General features: G+C 48.4%; 6 protein-coding genes across 9 annotated transcripts; 4 read left to right on the top strand and 2 right to left on the bottom strand.

Moving 5' to 3' along the window:
• The first annotated feature begins 787 nt into the window (after positions 1–787).
• On the top strand, positions 788–2,416 carry LOC117893836 (venom protease). The gene is made up of 5 exons (XM_034800600.1): positions 788–915; positions 974–1,134; positions 1,191–1,327; positions 1,386–1,965; positions 2,025–2,416. The coding sequence occupies exons 1-5, from the start codon at positions 828–830 to the stop codon at positions 2,295–2,297; spliced, it is 1,239 nt and encodes a 412-aa protein (XP_034656491.1). The 5' UTR covers positions 788–827; the 3' UTR covers positions 2,298–2,416.
• Positions 2,320–13,223, bottom strand: LOC117893830 (lon protease homolog, mitochondrial). Of its 4 annotated transcripts, none has more exons than XM_034800590.1 (10): positions 13,148–13,223; positions 5,603–5,846; positions 5,288–5,546; positions 4,849–5,227; positions 4,662–4,791; positions 4,291–4,595; positions 3,801–4,223; positions 2,990–3,736; positions 2,735–2,924; positions 2,320–2,678 (listed from the first exon to the last, which is right to left on the bottom strand). In XM_034800590.1, the coding sequence occupies exons 1-10, from the start codon at positions 13,210–13,212 to the stop codon at positions 2,433–2,435; spliced, it is 2,988 nt and encodes a 995-aa protein (XP_034656481.1). In that variant the 5' UTR covers positions 13,213–13,223; the 3' UTR covers positions 2,320–2,432. The 4 variants fall into 4 exon arrangements, with proteins under 4 accessions (XP_034656481.1, XP_034656479.1, XP_034656478.1 ...); XM_034800588.1 differs by having other exon boundaries at positions 5,603–5,889; positions 13,191–13,209; XM_034800587.1 differs by lacking the exon at positions 13,148–13,223 and having other exon boundaries at positions 5,603–6,018.
• Positions 13,224–13,626: 403 nt separating this feature from the next.
• On the top strand, positions 13,627–14,674 carry LOC117893837 (glycosylphosphatidylinositol anchor biosynthesis protein 11). The gene has a single exon (XM_034800601.1). It carries the CDS (start codon positions 13,713–13,715, stop codon positions 14,421–14,423), a length of 711 nt encoding a protein of 236 aa, XP_034656492.1. The 5' UTR covers positions 13,627–13,712; the 3' UTR covers positions 14,424–14,674.
• Positions 14,579–19,309, bottom strand: LOC117893829 (trafficking protein particle complex subunit 8). Its single transcript, XM_034800586.1, has 7 exons — positions 19,086–19,309; positions 18,838–18,999; positions 17,602–18,775; positions 17,080–17,542; positions 16,109–17,024; positions 15,628–16,053; positions 14,579–15,566 (listed from the first exon to the last, which is right to left on the bottom strand). The coding sequence occupies exons 1-7, from the start codon at positions 19,249–19,251 to the stop codon at positions 14,911–14,913; spliced, it is 3,963 nt and encodes a 1,320-aa protein (XP_034656477.1). The 5' UTR covers positions 19,252–19,309; the 3' UTR covers positions 14,579–14,910.
• Positions 19,310–20,120: 811 nt separating this feature from the next.
• LOC117893838 (histone chaperone asf1) lies at positions 20,121–21,256 on the top strand. Its single transcript, XM_034800603.1, has one exon. The coding sequence runs from the start codon at positions 20,418–20,420 to the stop codon at positions 21,102–21,104; it is 687 nt and encodes a 228-aa protein (XP_034656494.1). The 5' UTR covers positions 20,121–20,417; the 3' UTR covers positions 21,105–21,256.
• Positions 21,257–21,334: 78 nt separating this feature from the next.
• LOC117893832 lies at positions 21,335–24,270 on the top strand. The gene is made up of 2 exons (XM_034800595.1): positions 21,335–21,437; positions 21,489–24,270. Exons 1-2 carry the CDS (start codon positions 21,361–21,363, stop codon positions 24,172–24,174), a joined length of 2,763 nt encoding a protein of 920 aa, XP_034656486.1. The 5' UTR covers positions 21,335–21,360; the 3' UTR covers positions 24,175–24,270.
• The last annotated feature ends 318 nt before the right edge of the window (positions 24,271–24,588 follow it).

Below are 24,588 nucleotides of genomic sequence, written 5' to 3' on the forward strand. Positions count from 1 at the left end.
GTAACTATGTTTGAAAATGAATTACAAATGAAACTTAGGACTTATAGATCCCATATCAACATATAATTTAAAGGTTTAATCTGTGTAGCTTTGGTGTGATCTACGCTTACAATGGGATCGCAATGCTGTTTCCCCTCCCTACTTTGCTAGGATTCCGGTTCTGGGCTTTTAATTGATTTATCCATTGTGTTGATGTACAGCCGTCAAACTGCAATTAAATATGGATTCTAAGTTGCACATCTATTTATATAGACAAATATTACTTTTATGGAATCAAAACTCACCGAACCGCATCATTAGCCATGCACATCACGCTTCCCCCAGGGTCTGCGTCATCGTTGCCAGTTATCCCAAGTGCTGGCACAGTGGCCACATTCAGATAACACTCGAAACTGGGTCTTAGCTCATAAGCATTAAAGGGGGGACCGGCATGGGCTCTCTTTCCCTTTCAGAGATAAGCCAGTAGCAGAAATTAAATATTATTTAAGCAGAGTGAAAATTGGGTATATAAATGTCAGAGCTGGGAACTTGGGGGGCTCTCGTTTGGGTAAACATGTTTCGAGTTCAGCTTTAAAGTACGCGACTTGCCTGAGCGGCTCATCATTATTGTAAACTAGGAAAACCCAAAAGTGTCAACGCCACGAACAACGCTACGAGCAGCCCACAAGGTGAACTTAAAGCGAGAGTTGATCTGAGCTCGCCGCTCGCTGACCATATCGTAACCGACGCTCGCCGAGAGAACTACACGAAAGGCAGAACGGATTTGACTATCAACGGAAGCGCCACGCGATTTTACTTTGAAGCAAAATTGCGGGAAGTTGCTCACAATGACGCCTCGACAGTGGATATTCTTGGCTTTACTGTGCTTGAGCTGTCAGCAGATCCTGGCCAAGAGTTACACCAGCGAATACCTGGGCAAGAACACAAGGACTTATGGATAGATAACTAGTTTTAATCTAAACCACTCAAACAGATCTTCTCGACTTGAACGACAATGACGAGTTCCAGTGGGGCGCAGCGGAGAATCAGTTGAACAGCAATCAAAGTGAATTGAATTTTCTATCACGACATCGCCTCCAGAAGCGACAGGCACCTGGTGATGACAGTGTGGGGAGCTCTGGCTCCCAGTTGCTGGTGAGTGAATCATCTGCCAAGGTTAGGCTTCTGCAACCTCTGCCAATCTTTTGCAGGAGAACAAGGACTACGGTCCTTGCAGCACACCGCTGGGCGAAACGGGACGCTGCCGCCACATCATCTATTGTCGCATGCCGGAGCTCAAGAACGATGTGTGGCGTCTGGTCTCCCAGTTGTGCATCATTGAAAAAAGGTGAGACTCGATCACACTCTGTCTGCTCTGCTCTAATCTTCAATTAAATCCGTGGCAGTTCCATTGGCATTTGTTGCACTGAGCAGGCGAGCAGTTCCGGCTTAAGTCCTCAGATTATTACCAACCCCGACAAGGAGGAGCCCCGAATTGTAAATCGACCGGAGCAGCGGGGCTGTGGCATCACCACAAGGCAGTTTCCCAGGCTGACGGGTGGACGTCCAGCCGAGCCAGACGAGTGGCCCTGGATGGCGGCCCTGCTCATCGAGGGCCAGCCCTTTGTGTGGTGCGGCGGAGTACTCATAACCGATCGCCACGTCCTGACCGCCGCCCATTGCGTATACAGGAAGAAGAAAGAGCAATTATTCGTGAGACTGGGCGAGTACAACACTCACCAGTTGAATGAGACGCGCGCCAGGGATTTCCGCATTGCCAATATGGTCATCCACATCGATTACAATCCGCTGACCTACGCGAATGACATTGCGCTCATCAGGATCGACAGGGCCACGCTGTTCAACACGTACATCTGGCCGATATGCATGCCGCCAGTCAGCGAGAACTGGGCCGGACGCAGTGCCATTGTCACGGGCTGGGGTACACAGAAGCTGGGTGGGCCCCACTCCAACATCCTCATGGAGGTAAGTACCGCAAACAGTCGCTTAATCTTCCAACTTTAAAGCCAATGCCATTAATTTAGGTCAGTCTGCCCGTATGGAAGCAGTCGGATTGCCGGGCTGCCATGACTGAAGGCATTTCGGATACAGTACTTTGTGCCGGTCAGCCGGAGGGTGGTCAGGACTCGTGTCAGGGCGACAGCGGCGGACCGCTGCTGGTGCAGCTGCCCAACCAGCGCTGGGTCACCATCGGCATTGTGTCGTGGGGCAACGGCTGTGGCGAGCCTCGTCGTCCTGGTGTCTACACGCGCGTCGATCGCTACCTCGACTGGATCCTCTCGAATGCGGATGTATAGATGCGATGCGATGCAATTCATGTACATGGCTTAGATTTAGCAAATGCTTTTGTATTTTCTACATACACTAATTAACCTGATATCAATGTCAATACATCGATGCAACCCCCAACCCCCAAGCTACTTTTACTACGATTAAGGCCCCGTTGGCATAGCACTAGCAGCGCTCGACACCTTCTCGAGGGGCTCCTGCTCAAGCTCCGGCACTAATTTCGCCTCGTCCTCGGTTTTGGTGGGTGCAGAAAAGGCGATGTTGTAGACATCCTCGTAGTTGGCCGCAAAATGAACTTCCAGGCCTTCTGTTATAAACTTGGGCAACTCCTCGAAGTCCTTCTTGTTGTCCACGGGCAGGATGAGGCAATTGACGCCACTGCGACGTGCCTGTAGAGTGAATCAAGAGTGTACTTTCGATTCACAATGAACCCGCATCTACTTACTGCTATGGTCTTCTCCTTGATGCCGCCGACGGGCAGAACTTTGCCTCTCAGAGAAATCTCGCCCGTCATGGCCACATCGTTGCGCACAGACTTGCCGGTGGCCAAGGAAATTAAGGCCGTGATAATGGTGACGCCAGCACTGGGACCATCCTTTGGTACAGCTCCCTCAGGAACATGCAGGTGGATGTTTCTATGATGGAAAAAAGAGCCACGTGTTAAGAGGGTGAACGAGGGGCTTCTGTTGGAGGCGCTCACTGTGTCTCTAGGTACTGATTGTTAGGATCTCGTGTGAAAACAAAGTTACGCGCCACAGTGAGGGAAATTTGGGCAGACTCCTTCATCACATCTCCAAGGTTTCCGGTAATATACAAATTGCCACCACCGCCTCCACTTCCACCGACGGCTTCTGATTTTGAGCCTACACTTTTAAATTGGTTTCGTGGCGTTGTCTCAATGTACAGAGATGAGCCACCCATGGCCGTCCAGGCCAGGCCCATGACCACGCCCGGCGGCGTCGTCTCGTACATGCGATCAGAGGTAAATATCTGCTTGCCCAGGAATGTGGTCAGGTTCTCGGCATCCACTGGGAAATTGGTGCCCTCCTTCTTGACCATAAGGAAGGCTATTTTGCGGGTAACTTTCTCGATTTGCTTCTGCAAGTTGCGCACCCCGGACTCGCGGCAATAGCTGCGTATCAGCATATTCAGGGCATTTTCGGTGATGCTTATATTCTCCTCGGTCACTCCACAGTCCTTCATGGACTGCGGTATCAGATACTGGCGGGCAATAGCCACCTTCTCCTCTGCCACATAGCCGGACATCTCAATCATCTCCATGCGATCGCGCAGTGGCTCTGGTATGGTGTCTATCACGTTCGCCGTGCAAATGAACAGCACACGCGACAGATCGATGGGCACGTCCAGATAGTGGTCCAGGAAATTGGCATTCTGCTCGGGATCGAGAAGCTCCAACAGCGCTGAGCTGGGATCTCCCTGATAGCCTCTGTGAATAAAGATATAAAGATATATTCAAAATTGAACAAAAGTCGAGAATTTGTGGGACTTACTTGCCAATCTTGTCCACCTCATCAATGAGCACCAGGGGATTCTCCGTCTTGGTCTTCTTCAAGCACTGTATCAGTTTGCCAGGCATTGCGCCCACGTAGGTGCGACGATGTCCTTTGATCTCAGCCACGTCCGTCATTCCGCCCACACTGAAGCGGAAGTACTCGCGGTTCAGGGCCCGAGCAATGGACCTCGCAATGCTCGTCTTGCCCACACCAGGCGGTCCATGGAAGCACAAAATTTTGCCCTGCGTGGTGCCTTTAAGAGAACTGACGGCAATAAACTCTAGGATACGCTTCTTGATATCCTCCATGCCGTAGTGATCATGGGTTAGGATCTCTTCGGCCTTTTCCAGGCAAAGATTCTCAGTGCTAGTGATGCCCCAGGGTAGCGAGGTTAGCCAGTCGAGGTAGTTGCGGGTTACACTATAATCAGCAGGAGAAATATGCATTATAGGACGATGTCAAGGAGCTCTCCCTTTCTCTTGCTTACTTAAATTCAGAGCTGTGACTCTCCAGGAAGTTCAGTTTGGTTAGCTCCTCATCAATGACCTGCTGAATGCTTGTTGGAACGATTTTGTCTTTCAGCTTTTCTTTATACTTTTCGCCAATGGCATCCTTGTCGTCCTTCTCAATGCCCAGCTCCTTCTTGATAACCTTCAGTTGTTCGTGGAGTATGTATTTGCGGTGCTGCTGCTTGACTTTTTCCTCAACCTCGCGTCCAATTTTCGCCTGAAGTTTCGATAGCTCCAGCTCCTTTTTCAGTAACGTGAGAGACAGCTGCAGGCGTTTTGGGATCTTTAAGAGAAGAGTGAATAAGCATAAAAGAGAAATCAATGGCCTCAATGAATGCCAAATAATCACATCTGATTCCTCTAGGATATTTTGCAGCTCCTCTGGATCGCCAGACGACAGGGAGGCACCCAAGTCACACAGGTAGACGGGATTCTCCACCACTCGTTGATTCTGATGCAGCATTTGATGAAGACTCTCCCTAAAGGGAAAAGAGAAGAGATAACTAGGAAGCTTGTTGCGATATTTTATGGCTTACCTATACAAGGGATTCATGGTGATGATGTCGCGTAGAGTCTTTATAATCTCTTGGGTCAGCGCCTTGACCTCATTGGTTTGTTTAAAGGCAGATTGCTTAACATTCTCTACTTCTACAATGAGCACAGGCTGTGAAGCGGGTGCTGGATCGGCCTCTGAACCAGAATCTGTCAAAGTTTCCAATTTCTCTGTTACAGTCGAACTCTCTTCGACTTCATTCACCGCGATTTTGTTCTGCCTTTGTGTGCGGCGTGCTCTGCGGCGTTCACTTGATGTCAATGGCATTGTCGTTGTCGATGATTCGTTGTTTGTTGTTTGATCTTCAGCTGGGATGTGTAATTTAATATTAAATAGTGGATAATGCAAAGTTGTCATTTTCACTAAGATCAAGAACATTTTTGTCACAATTTGTATGGGCTTAGTGTGTGTCTGTGCCTTACCTGGTTTTTTTTCTGCTGGCAGATCCTCGATCACCTGTCCTGTAATTCGTATACGACGATGGGCCACAACCACCATGCGTATCTTGTCGCCCAAATCCTGAACCTCTTGGATCTGTGCAAAACTGCCTATTTGATGGACATCGTCCAGACTCTGGACGACCTCCTCTTCGCCATCAACTTTCTTAAGGAAAACTCCAATGTAGGGCTGGTTGAGCTTAACTTTGCGACGCAGCAGATCCATAATAATGGGATTGGACACCTAAAAGACGATTTATGTATATCAATCGAAATTGTTGCTCAATTAAGTGCACTCACCTCCACAATCTTTATGAAGCGCGGAAACAAGGGATTCCTACGCATGGCTATCAACGGAACATGTGGCCATACGTCTGGCACTGCCAATGTGGCAGGCAGGTTGGAATCTTGGTCGAACAACACATCTGGTGACGCTGGCGCTTTCTTGTCGTCGGGATCATCACGTTTGCGACTGTAGAAGCGCTGAGACATCATTGTCGCCCCACTGAATCTTTCTAGGCGTGTAACTTTCTCGGTAAAATGTCTGGTCAAGGCACTTTGTCCAGGACGATTGCGGGTCCACACAAGTGTGGTACTCAAACTGCGCATTAGATGCCGCCCTCGTGCAGCGTAAGCTATCATTTTGAGTCTACTCCGGATTAATCACAGCAAACGCACAAAACACAACAAGTTCTTGTAAAATGATTATGTGACGGGCCGGCTGATGAAATGGACCGGAGTTAGTGTTGTAAAATGCCTGCAGTTATCCGCAGAAATATACCAACATTCTCAGTTTTAAAGTGGACCAAACGAAACACTTAGCACTATATATAAATAGATGAATAACCTGAGTTTAACGGTTTTACTTTAGTTAGGTTTAGTTTAGTTACATAATAATATTACAACGATATTCTTTACCTGAAGGGCATTTTCTCTCCATGATTTGTAATTCAATTCCTCAATTTTTATATTCTCTTTAATATTAATAGTTGGATAGGAATCTCAACATTTAACATAATAGTTTATCCAATTGATTAATAGATTGTTTACCAAATTGTCTTGTTTTCAGAACTTCTTTTTACTAGATTGTTTACAAAATGAGGCTCAACAGCAGAGGTCAACAAAAATTACGCATAAACGTGGGTGGGAATGAAATGGAAGTGAAACAACGTAACGGAAATGGAATTTTCGTCATTTGACCACTTGTTGCTTGTCATCCTAGAGGATGAACATTTTTATACCCTATTTCCTGTAATTATTGTTGAAATTAAGTTTTCCGACATGCTTTTCAACATTAATAATTTTATTTCAATTTATATCTCCCTCTCGATATGTTCATAATCGGTGTCTATGAACTGCAGAATTTCGTTGAGATAATTTTTACTCTGAGAATGACTAGTTTCTTTGTTGGTTGGAGCCTGAGAATTCCAACATTTATGTCTGGACGTTGATATGCAATGACTGCACCATCAAGTGGCCCATGCGACACCAAGCCAAAGCCTGTTACGCGCGGAACCCAGCAGAACGCAGCCCTCCTCCCGCCCAACCGACCGAGGGGCGCTGCCGCATGACGCGCGGCGCGATTAACCGAACCGGTCGCGAGCATGCAGGAAAGATAGATGTTAGGCTAATATTCGAGGAAAATTAGAACTAAACACAACTAAACTAGAGCAACTATAGCTAAGCAAGCAAAATTATCAAAGTCAAAAATTAAATTAACTACGGGAGAGGTAGGCTAGTATAAGAGATTTAAGAAGAGGAAGGGAGTGAGTCGAGGATATAATGTGATAGAGAGAATTATAATCCGAGCATAACACTCTAAAGGGCTCGTGCAAGGCATAATTCGATCTACACATTGGAAGGAACAAAGGAATATAGTTTCTAGTGGGTCTAATGGGAATCGTAAAGTTTACGCGGCTCAACAAGTCAGGGCTGTCTACATCCCCTTGATCAAGTTGTGCATAAAAATTACACCAAGCATTTTTTACGACTAACTAAGGATGGAAGATTTATTAAAAGAAGTCTACTACGGTAGGATGGCAGTCTCACAGTTGCAGCCCAGTTGAGGCCCCGTAGGGCAAATAATAAGAAGTTTTTCTGTACTGATTCAATACGGTCCTGATGTATGTTGTACTGAGGGCACCATACACATGAGCCGTATTCTAAAAATCGGACGAACAAGCGAGATATAGAGAGTCTTCGTTATATAGGGGTCATCAAATTCCTTTGACCACCTCTTTATAAACCCAAGCACACCCATGGCTTTATTTACCATGTTAGAAATGTGTTCAGAAAACTTTAACTTGGGGTCTAGTTTAACACCAAGATCATCAACTAATGTAATTCTCTCAAGAGAACTACCGCAGAGGGTGTAAGGTGCCAGTAAGGGGCTGGAGCGATGAAAAGTCATTACTTTGCACTTCGAGGCATTAAGGTGTAACATATTTGCGCAACACCATGACTGAAAGCTATTGAGATCAGATTGCAAGCGAGAGTGAAATGAGATGTCCTTATACTGGACACAGAGCTTAACATCATCCGCATACATAAGTATTCGAGAATTTGTTAAGACAGAAGGCAGGTCATTAATAAAGAGTGTGAAAAGTAAGGGGCCTAAATGGCTACCCTGTGGTACTCAGAAGTAACCATGACAGGTAAAGATAAGGAGTTTTTGAAACGGACCCTTTGAGACCTAGAACACAGGTAGCTAGAAATCCATCTCAACAGATTGGGCGGAAACCCTAGAAGGTCGAGCTTTTTTTGTGCAAGAAGAGAGTGGTTTACAGAATCGAATGCCTTACTGAAGTCAGTGTAAATAACATCCGTCTGCAAGTTACCTTGGAATCCTTTAATGACAAAGGAGGTGAACTCTAAAAGATTAGTGGTTGTTGATCGTCGCCGTATAAATCCGTGCTGAGCTGGAGATATAAGTGATTTGCAAAGATGTTGCAAGTGCGGAGTTAAAATTTTCTCGAACATTTTAGGAATAGCGGATAACTTAGATATACCTCTATAGTTTTTGGCGTCAGACTTGCTACCTTTCTTATGGAGAGGAATTATAAAGGATTCCTTCCAGATGGGGGGAAAGCTAGAAGAATGGATGGAAAGATTGAATAATTTAAGCAAAGGTCCGCACAGAGACTCGGCACAGTACCTAAGTACACAGCCGGGAACTCCGTCAGGGCCCGGTGAAAATACCGGCTTAACTAATTTAAGTTCATGAAGTAAGGAGCCTTCATTTAACATAGGGCAGAAAATGCCATTCGACCTTGGTAAACTATATGGATACATAGTGCCTGGGTAGCTTTCCTGGGAATAGGTGGTTTGGAAAAATTGTGCAAAAAGATCGGCGATTGCCTGATCATTGTTTGCCGACATATTCAAAAATGATAGCATGGATGGATGTGCGGACGTTCTACGCTTACTGTTTACAAAGCTGTAGAACTGTTTAGGGTCCTGTGAAAAACGTATCCTGCATCGAAGTAGGTAGTTCCTATAGCATTGAGCATTAAGAACAGTGAAATTTGACCGAGCTATTAAGTAATTAGAAAGAGAAGAGGGAGAACCAACTTCTTGATTTTTTAAATAGTCTTGATTTTAGGTTCTTTAGACTGGATAACTCTTTGGTGAACCAAGGAGGTTTCGCAGATCTAGTCGGACATGAGAGTGGGACACACGTGTCAAAAATTGTGTCAAGTACATTGTAAAAAATGTTTGTGCCTTCAATGACGTCAGTGCACGAGTACAGAGCGGACCAATCAAAATCCCTAATTAAGTTATTGAGCTTCGTAAACTCGGCTTTACGAAAGCAGCGGACGCGTTCAGATAGCCTACCCGCACGATCCGATACAGTAGGTCCAATATCTACCGACACTTCGAAAGTAGGATGATAGCAGTCTTCAGGAATAGTGAGCGGGAGTGCTCGTGTTAACAACGATAAGGTCGGATCAGAGACAAAGCACAGATCAAGCAATCGACCCAAGGAGTTTTTCACATGGTTGACTTGAGACAGGGATAGGTCTAATAAGCCATCAATAAAATCATGTCGTGACATGGGCAATTTCCTCAATTATAAAAAATTAATTTCCCCAAGGGTAGTTATCCAATTTCCGAAAACAGTCTATTTGATTGCAGTGCTTTGATTTAGTTTTCGGGAGGGAGACAGCGTCAGCCCGCTGCTGGTGCAGATGACCAACCATCGAAAGTTGTCATAATGGTGTCTACACGAGCGTCTATGGGATTTATGTACATGTCTTAAATTTAGAAAATTATTTGGTATGTCGATGTCAATACATATATACAACCCCCAACCCCTAAGCTACTTTTACTACGATTAAGACCCCGTTGGCATAGCACTGGCCGAGCTCGACGACCTCGCTAGGGGCTCCTGCTCGTCCTCCTGTTCGTCCTCCAGTTCGGGCACTTGCACTACTTTCGACTCGCCCTCGTTTTTGGTGGGTGCGGAAAAGGCGATGTTGTAGACATCCTCGTAGTTGGCCGCAAAATGAACCTCCAGACCTTCGGTTATAAACTTGGGCAACACATCAAAGTCTTTCTTGTTGTCCACGGGCAGGATGAGGCAATTGACGCCACTGCGACGTGCCTGCAGAGTGGGGATAGAAATTCAGATCAAGCTGCGTTCGGTGCACAATGAACACTCATCTTACAGCTATGGTTTTCTCCTTGATGCCGGCTACGGGCAGTACTTTGCCCCTCAGAGAGATCTCTCCTGTCATAGCCATATCGTTCCGCACAGACTTGCCGGTGGCCAAGGAAATTAAGGCCGTGATAATGGTGATGCCTGCACTGGGACCATCCTTTGGTACAGCCCCCTCAGGAACATGCAGGTGGATGTTTCTATAATGGAATGAAGCGGAACAGATGAGAGAGATGAATGAGGGTCTTCTGTGGGAAGCTCTTACTCTGTCTCTAGGTACTTATTTTTAGGATCTCGCATGAAAATAAAGCTGCGAGCCACAGTGAGGGAAATTTGGACCGACTCCTTCATTACATCTCCAAGGTTTCCAGTGATATACAAATTGCCACCTCCGCCACCGCCTGTTCCCATGGCTTCTGATTTGGAGCCCAAACTTTTAAATTTGTTCCGTGGCATTGTCTCAATGTACAGAGATGAGCCGCCCATAGCCGTCCAGGCTAGGCCCATGACCACACCCGGCGGCGTCGTCTCGTACATGCGATCGGAGGTAAATATCTGATTGCCCAGGAATGTGGTCAGGTGCTCAGCATCCACTGGGAAATTGGTGCCCTTCTTCTTGACCATCAGGAGGGCTATCTTGCGTATTATCTTCTCGATTTGCTTCTTCAAGTTTCGCACCCCGGATTCTCGGCAATAGCTCCGTATCAGCATATTCAGGGCATTCTCGGTGATGCTTATATTCTCCTCGGTCACTCCACAGTCCTTCATGGACTGCGGTATCAGATATTGGCGGGCAATGGCCACCTTCTCTTCTGCCACATAGCCGGACATCTCAATCATCTCCATGCGATCCCTCAGTGGCTCTGGTATGGTGTCAATCACGTTCGCCGTGCAAATGAACAGCACACGCGACAGATCGATGGGCACGTCCAGATAGTAGTCCAGGAAATTGGCATTTTGCTCGGGGTCGAGAAGCTCTAACAGCGCTGAGCTGGGATATCCTCGGTAGCCTCTGTGGATAAATCGATTTAATTTATATTCGAAATTGATTAAAAGACAAGAATTTGTGGGACTTACTGGCCTATCTTATCCACCTCATCAATGAGCACTAGGGGATTCTCCGTCTTGGTCTTCTTTAAGCACTGTATCAGTTTGCCAGGCATTGCGCCCACGTAGGTGCGACGATGTCCCTTGATCTCAGCCACATCCGTCATGCCGCCCACACTGAAGCGGAAGTACTCGCGGTTCAGGGCCCGAGCAATGGACTTCGCAATGCTCGTCTTGCCCACACCAGGCGGTCCATGGAAGCACAAAATCTTGCCCTGCGTGGTACCCGTCAGAGAACTGACGGCAATAAACTCTAAGATACGCTTCTTGATATCCTCCATGCCGTAGTGATCATGGGTTAGGATCTCTTCGGCCTTTTCCAGGCAAAGATTCTCAGTGCTAGTGATGCCCCAGGGTAGCGAGGTTAGCCAGTCGAGGTAGTTGCGGGTTACACTATAATCAGCAATAGAAATATAATTGATAGGATAATTATTGATGTCAACGAGCTCTCTCCCTCTGTCTCTTGCTTACTTAAATTCAGAGCCGTGACTCTCCAGGAAATTCAGTTTGTATAGTTCCTCATCAATGACCTGCTGAATGCTTGCTGGAACGATTTTGTCTTTCAGCTTTTCTTTATACTTTTCGCCGATGGCATCCTTGTCGTCCTTCTCAATGCCCAACTCCTTCTTGATAACCTTCATCTGTTCGTAAAGGACGTATTTACGGTGCTGCTGCTTGAGTCTTTCCTCCACTTCGTGTCCAATTTTCGCCTGAAGCGTCGACAACTGTAACTCCTTTTTGAGTATGGTAAGAGCCAGATGCAGGCGTTTTGGGATCTTTAAGAAAAGAATATATTAGCATACGAGATAAATCTGTGCCCACAAATATTCACATCTGATTCCTCTAGGATATTTTGCAGCTCCTCTGGGTCTGCGGATGAAAGAGAGGCACTCAAGTCGCACAGGTATATGGGATTCTCCACAACCCGTTGATTCTGATGAAGTATTTGATGCAGACTCTCCCTAAGGGAAAGAGAGATAAGCTGGAAGCTTCTTGTGATATTGTATAGCTTACCTAAACAAGGGATTCATGGTGATAATGTCGCGTAGAGTCTTTATAATCTCCTGGATCAGCGCCTTGACCTCATCGGTGAATGTAAAGGCAGATTGCTTAACATTCTCCACCTCTACACTGAGCACAGGCAGCGGAGCTAGTTCTGTAATGGAATCCTTCGATTTACTCGTTTCGGGTTCGAATGCGGCTTTGGTTGCAGATGCCAGAGCTTTAAGTTTCTCTGATATATTCGAAGGCGCTCCTTTCATTCCGATTTTGTTCTCAAGGTCAGCGGCAGCCGCAGCTTCTATTATTTTCTGCCTATGTGAGCGGCGTGCTTTGCGGCGTTCTTTTGATGTCATTGTCATTGTCGTTGTCGATAATTCTTTGTTTGTTGTTTGATCTTCAGCTGGGATGTGTAATTTAATATTAAATAGTGGATAATGCAATGTTGTCATTTTCACTAAGATCAAGAACATTTGTCACAATTTTGATGGGTTTAGTGTGCGTCTGTAGTGTGTTACCTGGCTTTTTTGGTTTAGGCAGATCCTCGAACATGGGTCTTGTAATGCGTACACGGCGATGCGCTACCACTACTATGCGCATCTTGTCCCCCACATCGTGAACCTCTTGGATCTTTGCAAAGCTGCCTATATGATACACATCGTCCAGATTCTGGATAACCTCTTCTTCGCCATCAACTTTTTTAAGGAAAACTCCAATGTAGGGCTGGTTGAGCTTAACTTTGCGACGCAGCAGATCCATAATATTGGGATTGGACACCTGAAAGTCGAGTGCGAGTGTCGTGGTGAAGGCCACTGAAATATGTTTTCCCAGCAAATGCACTCACCTCCACAACCTTCATAAAGCGCGGAAACAAGGGAACCTTTCGAATGGCAATCAGCGGAACATGTGGCCATACGTCGGGCACTTCCACTGTGGCAGGGAGGTTGGAATCTTGGTCGGAAAGGACTGCAGGTGTCGCTAGCGCTTTCTTGTCGCGTTTGCGACTGTAGAACCGTTGAGCCATCACTGTCGCACCACTGAATCTCTCTAATCGCGATACCGTTATCCTCTCGCTAAAATGCCTAATCAAGGCACTTTGTCCAGGGCGGGTGCGGCTCCACGCAACTGTCGTACCCAAAGCGCGCATTAGATGTCGCCCTCGTACAGCGTAATTTATCATTTTTAGTCAACTCCGGGAATAAATTCAATGAACAAAACAATTTCGGGTAAAATAATAATATGACAGGTCGGCTGTTGAATTAAAACTGGGAAAGTGTTGTAAAATTTCTGGATTTAACGAGAAGTTGTCAAAACTATACACCACACTATGATACAGATGAGAATTATTTATACAGAAGATATCGTTTACGGTTGATTTCCGGGAGGATTCCAGTTGCAGTTCCTGTGCACTCTGCTTTAATAATATAATATATGAAAATATTATGGAAATACAGAGTAATATACCACTTTATACCAATTTATCATAAATACATTTTCATCTGTATTGCTACATCCGAATATACCAAAAACTATAAAATATACCGTAAACGGTGTTGCAAAGTGCTGTGCGAAAGAAGGTGGAACAGGAAGACGAGCAGCAAAAATATTCGTTTCGTTGTAAAAAATTGTGTTTGATTGCATTTAACGATGGTTTCGCGTTTCGATCAACAAAAGACCAAGCACCAGCTCTTCCATGTGTCCCTCAGCCTGGCGACCATATTGATATGCATGACATATATGCAGTACCGCCGGAACTGGGCCTATCTCGGCAACTTCTGGGACTCACTGGTCGTTCCAATTGTCTTCATTGGCGAGCTGCTGAAAGTTGTGCTGGCCCGTTTCTATGGACGCATTGAGGATGGTGTTCTGACGATCAAGCAACGGCAGAAGAAGGCGGCATATTTTACGGCACGCGAGCTCGCGGGAGGATTCACGTTGCAGTTTCTGTGCACGCTGTTGTATGCCTTCATCTGCATCATTTTGGGAGCACCGGTGCTAGGCAACTACGAGGAGACCTTTGTCCTTTCCCTGCTGATGACACTGTTGACGGTGTCGCCCACGGTGTTTCTCTTGGGCGGCGGCGGTGCCCTGCAAGTGTGCTTCTGCGAGAAACCGGACTTCGTGACCAAGTGCGAGGACACGGCTCTGAATCTGTTCAAGTACAATGCACTGGGTGGCATTCTGGGGGCCTGGGCTGGCAGTGTGGTGGCGCCCCTTGACTGGGGACGGGACTGGCAGGTGTATCCCATACCAAATATCATTGGAGCTCTACTGGGCAGCGCCATGGGCAATATCTATGCCTGTACGCATGTCCTCTATGCCACGGCTCGTGTGTACATGACCAAGAAACGCGCTTAAAATAATAACAATAAATGCTATTAATCCTGCCACCAGATAATTACGTTGCGCTGCCACAAACCCCACATCCACATCCGCATCCGCACACGATCCACGTCATCATCTGTCTCTGTCTAGTCAGCAGCTTAGGAACTACCAAAAAGCAATTAACATACTTTAATGTTACATGTTTAAGCATTTTATTAGAGTGTAATAATATGAATGAATTCTTTTTTAAATCAATCAACTAATAAACTAACAAAAAACATTACCTTTAATCAAGCGGACAAGCGATAAAGACACAAATGTTACCCCCACACACAAGGACTGAGAGGACTCTCCATTTATCTAAACATTTGAAACATTTACTACATAAGAAAGGACAGCCTTGGTTATAGATCTTCCCCAACAAATAAACAATTAATTGAAGACACAAAACAGTTGCTCGCAGGAGGATCATAAACGGATCCAGACACAAAACATATTTAACACAATTTGGGCACAAAACCTAACCCTTGGCAGCCAGCACAAAGCTCTCGTCTTCAAGCAGGCAACGTTGGCCCACATAATTCTCATTGGGCTCCCAATAGTCCTCGTCTTCATCGTCGGCCAGCGGCTCGCTGGCCTTCTCATTGCTGGGCGCCACCTCTGGCAGCTGGAACTCGCGATGTTTGTGGGCCGCATTGTCCGAGGACAGACGTCTGCGAAGCATTGTCTCGGCCGTCGTGGCTGGACAGTGTCCCGTCTCGTAGAGTTTGTACAGCTTGATGAAATGCAAGCCACTGGCAAGCCGTGGCCCACCCTCCCTGGCCACTATCGCACTCCAGCTGAGGGCCAGCGTGGCATGAGGCACATAGCCGCCAATGCTGGCGTTGAACTCCTCGGTGCTGATGTTGGTATTGAAGAACACGGTCTCCTCGTTGGTGAGAAAGCTATGCGGATCGTGCAGCGCTGGCATGTGCTGCTCCACTTGCTGGGCGTGCTGCGCAGGCATAATTTTCAAGTGGGATAGTCGGGTTTGTAGCAGAGTTTTGATCGTTGGAATGTCATTGAATTGTTCCTTTAGGCCCTTCTCCTGCAGTCGGAATTGCAGGCTGCAGAATTTGGAAGACTTGAGGCACTGTCCACCCGCCTGTCCCGCACTCACTCCCATGCTGTCCATAACTGCAATACACAGAAATTAATCATCAGGAAGGTGTCGGCATTAACCAGTTCTCCCACTTACTGTAAAACTTCTCTGGATTCACATCGTACTCCTTGGAGTACAGGGACAACGTGTTGATGTACACTTCGGTCGCCTGGGCGGCATGCTGATTGCGCAGGTTAAGCTCCAGACCCAGTTCGTTGGTCACTGCATTGCTCACGAAGCACGTGGACTCCGCCTGCAGACAGCTCTCCACCTGCAGGTGCCAAATGTGACGCACTAGACGATACTTGATGGGCGAATTGGCACCCACTGGCAATGAATAGTAGAAGAGCAGGCGCAGCGTGAAGGGTCCATCCTGGTGGGGTGCCTGCAGCCACATGGAAATGGTATGTCCCTGCTGTGCCTCCAGGGCCGCCTGGCCAGGACGTTGCAGCAGCCGGAATACCCGCTGACCACGGATTTCCTTGTCCTTGACGAGCTTGTCATTCGAGAGATCACGTAAAGCTGTGCAGGAAATTCTCATTTAATATACAAAATTAAATGCAATTGGTTTACTTACAGCTCTTCATGGCCAACGGCATTTGATCGGGGTGCTCCGACTGCAGTGACACGCAGCGTGGCGCGTCGCAGCCCAGATAAATCTCCTCAATGGGAGCTATGCCCAGATTTCGTAGGGTAATGGAAACGGGTAGAATCTCACCGGCCAAGAGCTGGGTGGGCACTGGGCTAAAGCTAACACTCATGGCGGGCAATTGAGGCACCAGTTTGAGGCTCAACCGGTTGTCCAGGACGGTCTGCGAGGATTGCTTGGCCGTCGCAGGTCGAATCATTTGCGTCTCAAACTGCAAGGAGCCGAGCAGACTGGCCGTGGGATCCGCGGTGGCTGCCACACGGCAAACCACGCCCAGAATGAGGAGACGTCCGGTGAGCCTCGGCGTTAGCTTGAAGTAAACAGTTTTCTCGGCCTGTTCGGCCAGCTCAAACGATGCCACGCAGCTGGTCTTGATGGCTGCCTGCACGGCCGCTTTGCTGGCACTGTCGGCAGCCTCCTCGTAAACGCAGGCATTCGACAGCACTTCCTCGTTGTCCAGTGTGAGTTTCCAGAGCAAATCGATCTCGGAGAGCGCTATGCTGCAGCGAACACTGTTCGACAGGGTCACGGCCAGCTCAATGGGCTCGCCCTGCACGGCAACGGGCGTCTCCAGGGCCGGTTGCTGCTTGGTATACAAGTATCTCGTGGGCTTAAATACGAATGGCTTATTGGAGGCAGCCGTGATCACCAGCATCTCCTCAATCTTGTTCCAAATGGACTCATCTGCCGTCAGATTCGAGTTGATGTCAATGTTGGTGGCTGGCAGCTGTGGCGCCTGAGCTGAGGGCGCTTGCACCAGGGTTAAGACGCGCACCGATGACTGCACCAACTGGGGCAGGGCATGAGGTAGGAGTCCGACCTCTGGACTACGTTTGAGAAGCTCCTGGAATACACAAATTGTCACTAAATTTATCGGAAGGAACCAGCATTCCACTTACATTCTGCGTCTGGATGTACTCCTTCAGAAAGCTGCTCTGCTGTGCGGCACTCTGCAGGCTGCCAGGGCGCAGGAGATGGGCAAAGGAACGACTGGCCTCGTCCAGCTGCTTCAACATGTAGGCCTGCTTGGCCACCGTATACTGTATATGATCCTCAGCCAGGCTCCACTCTCGCTTCTGGAACACCTGGTAGGCCTGGCGATAGCAGCGATACGCATGCTTCCGCTGTTCGGCACGCGAGTAGCGATTCCCAGCCAGAACAATGTGAAAGGCATACTTCCGGTGCATGGCCGGTTGTGTTACCAGAAAGCAGTAGGCCGCCTGCTCCAGCAGCAGCGCGGAGCGAAGGTGCGACTCCTCGCTGGTCATGCGTATCAATTGCTTGGCCACATCGCTGTACAGTCGCGCTGTCTTCAGGCACTCCATGCTGAGCAGCGTTGCTCGTGTGGCAAATTGCTGCATTCTGGAAATACAGCAAAATACAGTCAGAAATTGGACAGATAATTCGATGGGGAAACCCACTTGCACACAGTCAGATAGCACACAATGGCATCCTCCATGTAGTCGTAGGTTTTGCGGTGCGCTGTGCCCAGCATGAAGGCGGAGAGGGCTGCCATTTCGAGGGCGCCCGCATAGTATTGCCAGGCAGAGTCCGCGTTAAAGTCCCTCTTGGCCTGGTGGTAGGCCTGAAAAGCCAGGTTGTAGTGTCCAAACATGAAGTAGAGATCGCCGAGCTTTCTCGTTTGCAGCTCCGCTGATTCGTTTGTGTAGATGACTGCATTTTGATTGTTTGCTCCCGCTCCCGGCTTGCTGGTGACGAACCAACGCTTAGTGGCACTCAGCAGGGACTTGCTCACGCCCTTCTTGTTGGTCACACCCTCGCTGAGTGTGGCCACCAGGTGCTCGATGTAGGGTATCAAAGCACGCACCGCATAGTCCTGCACAAAGTGACGCACGTTGTCAATGTCCCGCGTGGTGAGACAGCCGCCGTGCGGTGCATCCGCCTCCAGATCGTTGGCCCACACATTGGGATTGATGGTCTGGGAGGCGAGGCTCTCGCTGCTAATGCTGAACTTGGAATTGATGGCCTCGGTGGCGCTCTCCTGCATGGGACTCAGAGGATGCAGCATCGTCAGGCCACTCTCCTGGGCAGGAACTTCCTCAAGCAACTGGGACATCTGCATGGAGGGCATGCTGATGACCGACACCGCCTCCTGTGGAGATTTCGGGGCACTCAGGTCCGTGGAGGTGAGCGTGGCATCGCTCTTCGGCTGTCTCTTGATGTAGCACGCCCAATAGTCCTGCACCTCTGCAGGTGCCTGGCTATCCAGCGAGTTAATGGACACTAGGAAGCATTTGCTGTCGCCAAAGGTGGACTTGAGCAGCTCAAAGCCCTGCTGGGCCTTGGACAGATCCCCCTGGTTGGCCTCATGCAGCACCACATAGCTGTTAAGCACTTCGTTGGGCTGGAACCACTTGGGCAGCTTCTGGGGCGTGATGCTCTGCATTTGCTGCACCCGTTGGGTCAGCTTGTGGGCCGTTTCCACTATCTGGGGATCGGCACTGGACAGCACAAGCAGACAGCTGAGCAGGTGGCGGGTGAACTCATGATCCGCTGGGAATTGCACAGTCAAAAACGTCTCACGCCATTGTTCAAACCAAGGCTCCGACGTCGGCAGCTCCAGGTCAATGTCCCCTGTAAGTGGTTGAGAAATTGAGTGCCGAAACCTTTTGGGTGTGTTCTCGCTGCATACTCACCTATCGTAGCAACCTTGGTCTTGTCATTGTGGGCATTGGTCACCGATTCCTTGAGCATTCGGCTGGCCAAGACTGGTTGTGGCGGCCGCCAGTCCACATCGCAAAAGTTGAGACGCAGTCCCCGCACAGAGACACTCGTCCCGGAGACATCGCGAAAGTGTGCTGCTCGGCAGGAAGGAGATTAAGTTATTTAACCATAACATCAAGTTGTTTACCACCGCCCCCACCACACTCCAAAATCCACTCACCATCGTTGGGCAGTTTGGCAAAGGGCTGCAGGAGCTCCACAAAGGAGAGATTGTTGCGGTGGCAGATGTCATCTGCGAGACTGCTGCTCAGCACGCCGATGAGCGGTGAGAAAATGTTTTTGATTATGTCGCGTGCATTGTAATTCTGGCCCGTCAAATGCAGCATTATTTTATTTATTTATTTATTGTCAATTTGATTGGCTCCAGTGGGACCGCGGATTAGGGTTGTCAAATATATATCAATATATCGATATTTCTTTAAAATAAAAATATATTCATATGTTTTTTCGATATTTTTGATATTTTAAGTTCGGTAACTAACCGCAGGATCTTAATAAATATGTAGGGTATATTGTATTTGTGCACAAAACTGGATGTATTATGTAACGCACAGAAGGAAATGTTTCCGACCCCATAAAGAGTATATATTTTGCTGTTGATCAGAATCAATAGCCATGTCTGTCTGTCCGTCTGGCAGTCTTATTTGTCGGCTAGTACTCAGAAACTATAAGAGCTACAGCCACCGAATTGGCTTGAATCAAATTTTAGCAAATATATACAAGCAATTATTTTTTTAAATTCTAATATTCAACATAAAGTACCTGGTCAATGCGGACTCATCGTCTGCGACCAACAAATTTCGCTATAGCGAAATATATCACCGAAAATATCACCGACAGATCCTCGAAAATCTACCGAAATATACCCTTTATTTTCAAAATATACTGTAAATATACCGTAAGTCTAAAACTATTTTCCTCGACTTTAATCTTCTGTTTAATATTACCAGCTAGATAGGATTCTCAGCCTTAACACTATAATTTTATCATATTTATCAATAAATTCTTCAAAAGATCATGACAAGGTTGTCATGATTTTCATGACATCTTTATTTGATTGACTGAAAATAAGGTTCAAACTCGAATGGTAAAATCATGAAACGGAATGTGACGTCATTTTTGCTATAAGTATCGCTATAATTTTATGGCTACAATCGCCTATCGCACACAACTACCGATACGTGGTATCGATAGCGGGAAGCGCGGGAAAGCCTGTCAGCTGTCATAAAATTCCGCATAGTTTTACACAAAACCGAATTGTACACAAAACGCAAAATTAATTAATTCAACGACAAATAACTCTTTCAATATAAATTCTAAACGTAGGCAACCAAAAACCTTTGATATTTACGTCGTTAGCCGCTAGTAATTTCATCAGCGCACGCAATCCAACAGAAGGAGCACAAAAAAGCCCGCCGCTTGCAGCGTCTGAGAAAAAAGGCTGAAAGTCTCGCAGTCTCCCAAAGAACAGCAGTGTCCCAAAAGTACAGTCATGGCCAAGGTGCACATCACAAACGTTGTGGTGCTGGACAACCCCAGCAGCTTCTTTAATCCCTTCCAGTTCGAACTGACATTTGAGTGTATCGAGGAGCTGAAGGAGGATCTCGAATGGAAAATGATCTACGTGGGATCGGCCGAGTCCGAGGAGCATGACCAAGTACTGGACACCATTTACGTGGGCCCCGTGCCCGAGGGTCGTCACATATTCGTCTTCCAGGCTGATCCGCCAGATGTTAGCAAAATTCCGGAACAGGATGCCGTTGGCGTCACCATTGTGCTGCTGACCTGCTCGTATCGCGGGCAGGAGTTTGTGCGTGTTGGCTACTACGTGAACAACGACTATGGGGAGCAGGAGATGCGCGAGAATCCGCCCACCAAGCCCCTGTTCGACAAGCTAACGCGCAACATACTCGCCAGCAAGCCGCGCGTCACCCGCTTCAAGATCAACTGGGACTACGGCCACACCAATGGCAATGGCAATGGATTGCCAGAGAACGGGCACACAGATGAAATGATGATTGACGGACCATCCACATCGCAGGTGGCACAGGCAGGTGCCCAGCAGCAAGAGCAGCAGGAGCCGCAGCAGCCGGATGATGACAATAGCCTGGCCATGCCCATCGAGAATGGCATCAAGGCACTCAACGAGAATTCCAATTCTCTGGCAATGGAATGTTGAGAGGCAGTCCAACTGCAACACAAACACTCTAGAGTGGGCGCAGACTTGAAAGAACTCCTCCCCCAGCCCAAACTCGACCCCTTAATTAAGTAATGTAATTTAAAAGCCAGCGATTTAAACTAAATCTAAAATATATGTACACATTAAATTAACCTAAAACGAAATGGTGACTTTGTTGCGTTGAGAATTTCGCATCCCGTCCATTTAGTTTCCCCTGTCAACTGTCGTCTGACGACAACAATTTCCATTATTTTCCATGAGAATGTCAAAATCCAAAGTGAATCAAAAGGGTATGCCCAGCGGCAGCCGCTCGCGGCAGCCCACAAGCAACAGGTGAGGCGGCACAAGACACAATTGTGGTACTGAATCCCTCTCTCCTTCCAGCTACTACAGCACCTATTCAAATCCGATCTGCCCGAGTCGTTATGCCGCCAATCCCCTGGACAAGCCCTATTATCACGAGTATTTGTGGAAGTCCTGCAAGAAGCGCAAGAACCGCGTGGATGTGGAGGCCGATTCCATTGGCGTTGCCGTGGGCATGGTCTGCTCCGAGTCCAAGATTGCCGGGCCCAGGAGCTTAGAGGGCAGGCTGCACGATGAGGTGAATTCGCGTAACTTTGCCACGTACCTGAAGGCCTTCGCCCTGGTGTATGTCCTGCCGGAGGTGGAGTGGACCGCGGAGAAGATCGACATGCTGCTGCAGGAGGGCACTGACCTGTTCATGGCCAGCTCCGAGGGCGATGATTCAAAGCCGAACAAGGACTCCAAGAGCACGCCACTTCTACGGCCGCAGGTCTACACGAATGCCGAGGATCGCATCAAGCGGAATTTCACGCTGGAGGGTCACACCTTCACCCTGGCCCTGGAGTCGCGCTATCTGGGCGATCCGAAGCAGCCCTTAGAGACGCAGCCGCCTCACATTATCAGCAACCTGCGCGATGTGCTGCAAACCTTCTTCCGCACTGGCCACTACTGCCTGCTGCTGACCAAGATGGGTCACCTGCTCATCTGGAAGCGGCGCAAGGTGTTCTTCGTGCTGGATGTGCAGGGCAGGCGCAAGGACGATCTGGTTAGCGACAAAGCCAAAGGCGTGGCCATGCTCGTCTGCCTGCACACCATCGACAATGTCTTCTATCTGGTTAGCCAGCTCAGCGGCATCTCGCCCACTGATGACTTCACACTGCGGGAGCTCGTGGTTGTGCGCCTGGTGACGCCCGATGGCCGCATCTACCTGAGGGACACTGTCCAGCGGGACGTGGACTTTGAGGTGATCAACAACAACTACGCCTATCTGAAGGGGAGTCTCCACTTGTCCCTCAACACGGCCGATCCGCTGCGCAGTCGCAGCAGCATCATGGTGGCGGTGGGCGCCATTATGGCCTCGAAGATCGACCATCCGGCCACCTGGAACACCAACATGTTCGATCGGCTCATCTGCTACGGCGTCGAGCTCTGTCGCAGCTGCTGGGGTGATCGCCTGAAGGATCTGCGGCCCATCAACCTGGACGAGTTTCCCACCCAGCTGCGCCTGGGCCAGTTTGTGGTGGAGCTGGAGCTGCTGCCCAATGTACGGTCGGGCAACTGGCGGTGCGTGGTGCGTGTCGCGGGCACAGACTTTGACCATCACGTCCGCGAGACCCTGAAGGAGTTCGGCAATGTCATCTTCCAGATCAACAGCCAGATGTACGCCGTGTGGAGCAAGGGCGGCTTCTACTACCTGCTCGATGCGTACCGCCACTCGATTGTCGGCACGCACGTGCAGCAGGACAAGGCGCTCGGCGCCAAGTGGTCCACGGTGCGCATGTTTCGGGATCCCCTCACCATGATCAGTGTGTTCCACCAGCTGCTGAAGGAGTCCAACCGCCAGTCGCCCTACCACATCCATGCGTTGCGCATCAATAATCTGGCCGAATGCCCCAAGGGCTATGCCCTGGCACCCCTGCCCGAGGGCGTTGACCCCGAGGTGCAGTCTATAAACGAGACGATTCGGTTCAAACAGCACGCCACCAGCTCCGGTCACGTGCTGGCCTCGGTAAGTGACTACGAGGAGGATCTTGTGAGCCAAACTGAGGACAGCTTTGACATCGAGAACTTCGAACTGTTGGACAATGTCAAGGATGAAACGGAACTCAATTTCGATGAAGAGGGCGAAGGTGAAGAGGATACGCAGGATACCAAGAAAGATGAAAAGAAGGGAAAACTGAAAGTATCAGTTTCAGTCATCGAAGTGCCATCCAGGTACGATGGCGGTACGCGGCTAACTTCTGGAAAATCTGAGAACCCCTCGCCACCAAAGGGCAAACCATCAAGCAAGGTGAAGGATCAGAGGCTAACTTCTGGAGAGACCAAAAACTCATTGGCAGCCAAGGAAAAGCCCTCTCGTGGTCAGCACTCCGTGTTGCCAAAGGAAAGGTCCGGCAGATCTCAGAGCCCGAGAAAGGATAAGGGATTCGATTCAGTGAGACAGCCAAAAGAGTTGGCGGAAACGATAAAGAAAGTCAGGGCAAAAACTAATTCCGAGACAGAGGCCAAGGGGATGTCGTGTCCCAATAAACCGCTCAAGGTGGCCCACTTCCAGGCCAAGACGTTCAAGCAAAAGGCGTGCCAGCAATCCTGCTGGTGCAGCGGTGGGGACGAGAAGTGTCGGGTGCCGACTGAAGCGAGCAGCAGGCATGAGATTGAAGCACCAAAATATCCGCGCTTTTGTCTCAAGCCCCATATGCTGGCCGTGGCTGGGTCGGAGAGCGGTACCATGGAGAGTATTAGGCGGCTGCTCATCTCCTCTTTTCAAGTCGCCAACCGAGTGTTCACCATGACACCCTGGGGCAACTATGTGGTCTTCAGGGTGGACAAGAACTCCGAGTCGGGATCGGGCTTTTATGTCTTTGACGGCTGCACATGCAACATCGATCGCTTCCGGCACTTGGATGTGTCGCATGGCACGGCCGGACTGCTGCCATTTGGTAGTCTGACGCAAGTGGTTTGCCACATTATCGACTCGCGGGAGGTCAAGGCTTTGAATGCGCTGCGCACTCGTCTGGAAGAGCCCTGCAAGAGATCCGAGCATTAAATGGCGCACAAGAAGTAGGACACTTTGCCAACTGATAATTCGGTTTATAAATTGTTTTATAGTGTAATAAAAATTTCAAGTGTGTTGTAAATGTTATCTACAAAGTGTTCCGAGATTTATTTTTTCGGCAACAGGCAGATGCACAAGCGAAAAATGTTAAAGAGAATGCTCGAGAGTGGAACCAATTGGCGCCCAATTGTTTACTTTTACGAAAAAGTCTCGTTTTTGTAGCGCTTCTTATTTGTTTTTCATTTATTATTATTGCTAGTTCGTATGAGTCGTTAAATTTAAACTTAATATTGAGTACATTTACATAATGTAGAGAAATGCCGCCCCGAGGTGGGACGACCACGACGATGACGACGCAACTTATGTTAGCTAAACATCCAACTAGTGTGTAAATTTATATATGTA

This window comes from Drosophila subobscura, chromosome J (assembly GCF_008121235.1).
Source record: "Drosophila subobscura isolate 14011-0131.10 chromosome J, UCBerk_Dsub_1.0, whole genome shotgun sequence".
Classification (NCBI taxonomy): Eukaryota; Metazoa; Arthropoda; class Insecta; order Diptera; family Drosophilidae; genus Drosophila; species Drosophila subobscura.

Excerpts from the sequence above, each read along its gene's own strand:
- LOC117893837 (XM_034800601.1), top strand. The coding sequence starts at position 13,713 with ATGGTTTCGCGTTTCGATCAACAAAAGACCAAGCACCAGCTCTTCCAT.
- LOC117893838 (XM_034800603.1), top strand. The coding sequence starts at position 20,418 with ATGGCCAAGGTGCACATCACAAACGTTGTGGTGCTGGACAACCCCAGC.
- LOC117893832 (XM_034800595.1), top strand. The coding sequence starts at position 21,361 with ATGAGAATGTCAAAATCCAAAGTGAATCAAAAGGGTATGCCCAGCGGC. Across the intron at positions 21,438-21,488 it reads CGGCAGCCCACAAGCAACAG|CTACTACAGCACCTATTCAA; the intron begins GTGAGGCGGCAC and ends CTCTCCTTCCAG.
- LOC117893830 (XM_034800587.1), bottom strand. The coding sequence starts at position 5,944 with ATGATAGCTTACGCTGCACGAGGGCGGCATCTAATGCGCAGTTTGAGT. Across the intron at positions 5,547-5,602 it reads GCTTCATAAAGATTGTGGAG|GTGTCCAATCCCATTATTAT; the intron begins GTGAGTGCACTT and ends ATCGTCTTTTAG. Across the intron at positions 4,224-4,290 it reads AGTCACAGCTCTGAATTTAA|TGTAACCCGCAACTACCTCG; the intron begins GTAAGCAAGAGA and ends TGCTGATTATAG.
- LOC117893829 (XM_034800586.1), bottom strand. The coding sequence starts at position 19,251 with ATGCTGCATTTGACGGGCCAGAATTACAATGCACGCGACATAATCAAA. Across the intron at positions 19,000-19,085 it reads TGCCAAACTGCCCAACGATG|CACACTTTCGCGATGTCTCC; the intron begins GTGAGTGGATTT and ends CCTGCCGAGCAG. Across the intron at positions 15,567-15,627 it reads GAATCCAGAGAAGTTTTACA|TTATGGACAGCATGGGAGTG; the intron begins GTAAGTGGGAGA and ends TGTGTATTGCAG.
- LOC117893836 (XM_034800600.1), top strand. The coding sequence starts at position 828 with ATGACGCCTCGACAGTGGATATTCTTGGCTTTACTGTGCTTGAGCTGT. Across the intron at positions 1,328-1,385 it reads TTGTGCATCATTGAAAAAAG|TTCCATTGGCATTTGTTGCA; the intron begins GTGAGACTCGAT and ends AATCCGTGGCAG. Across the intron at positions 1,966-2,024 it reads ACTCCAACATCCTCATGGAG|GTCAGTCTGCCCGTATGGAA; the intron begins GTAAGTACCGCA and ends CCATTAATTTAG.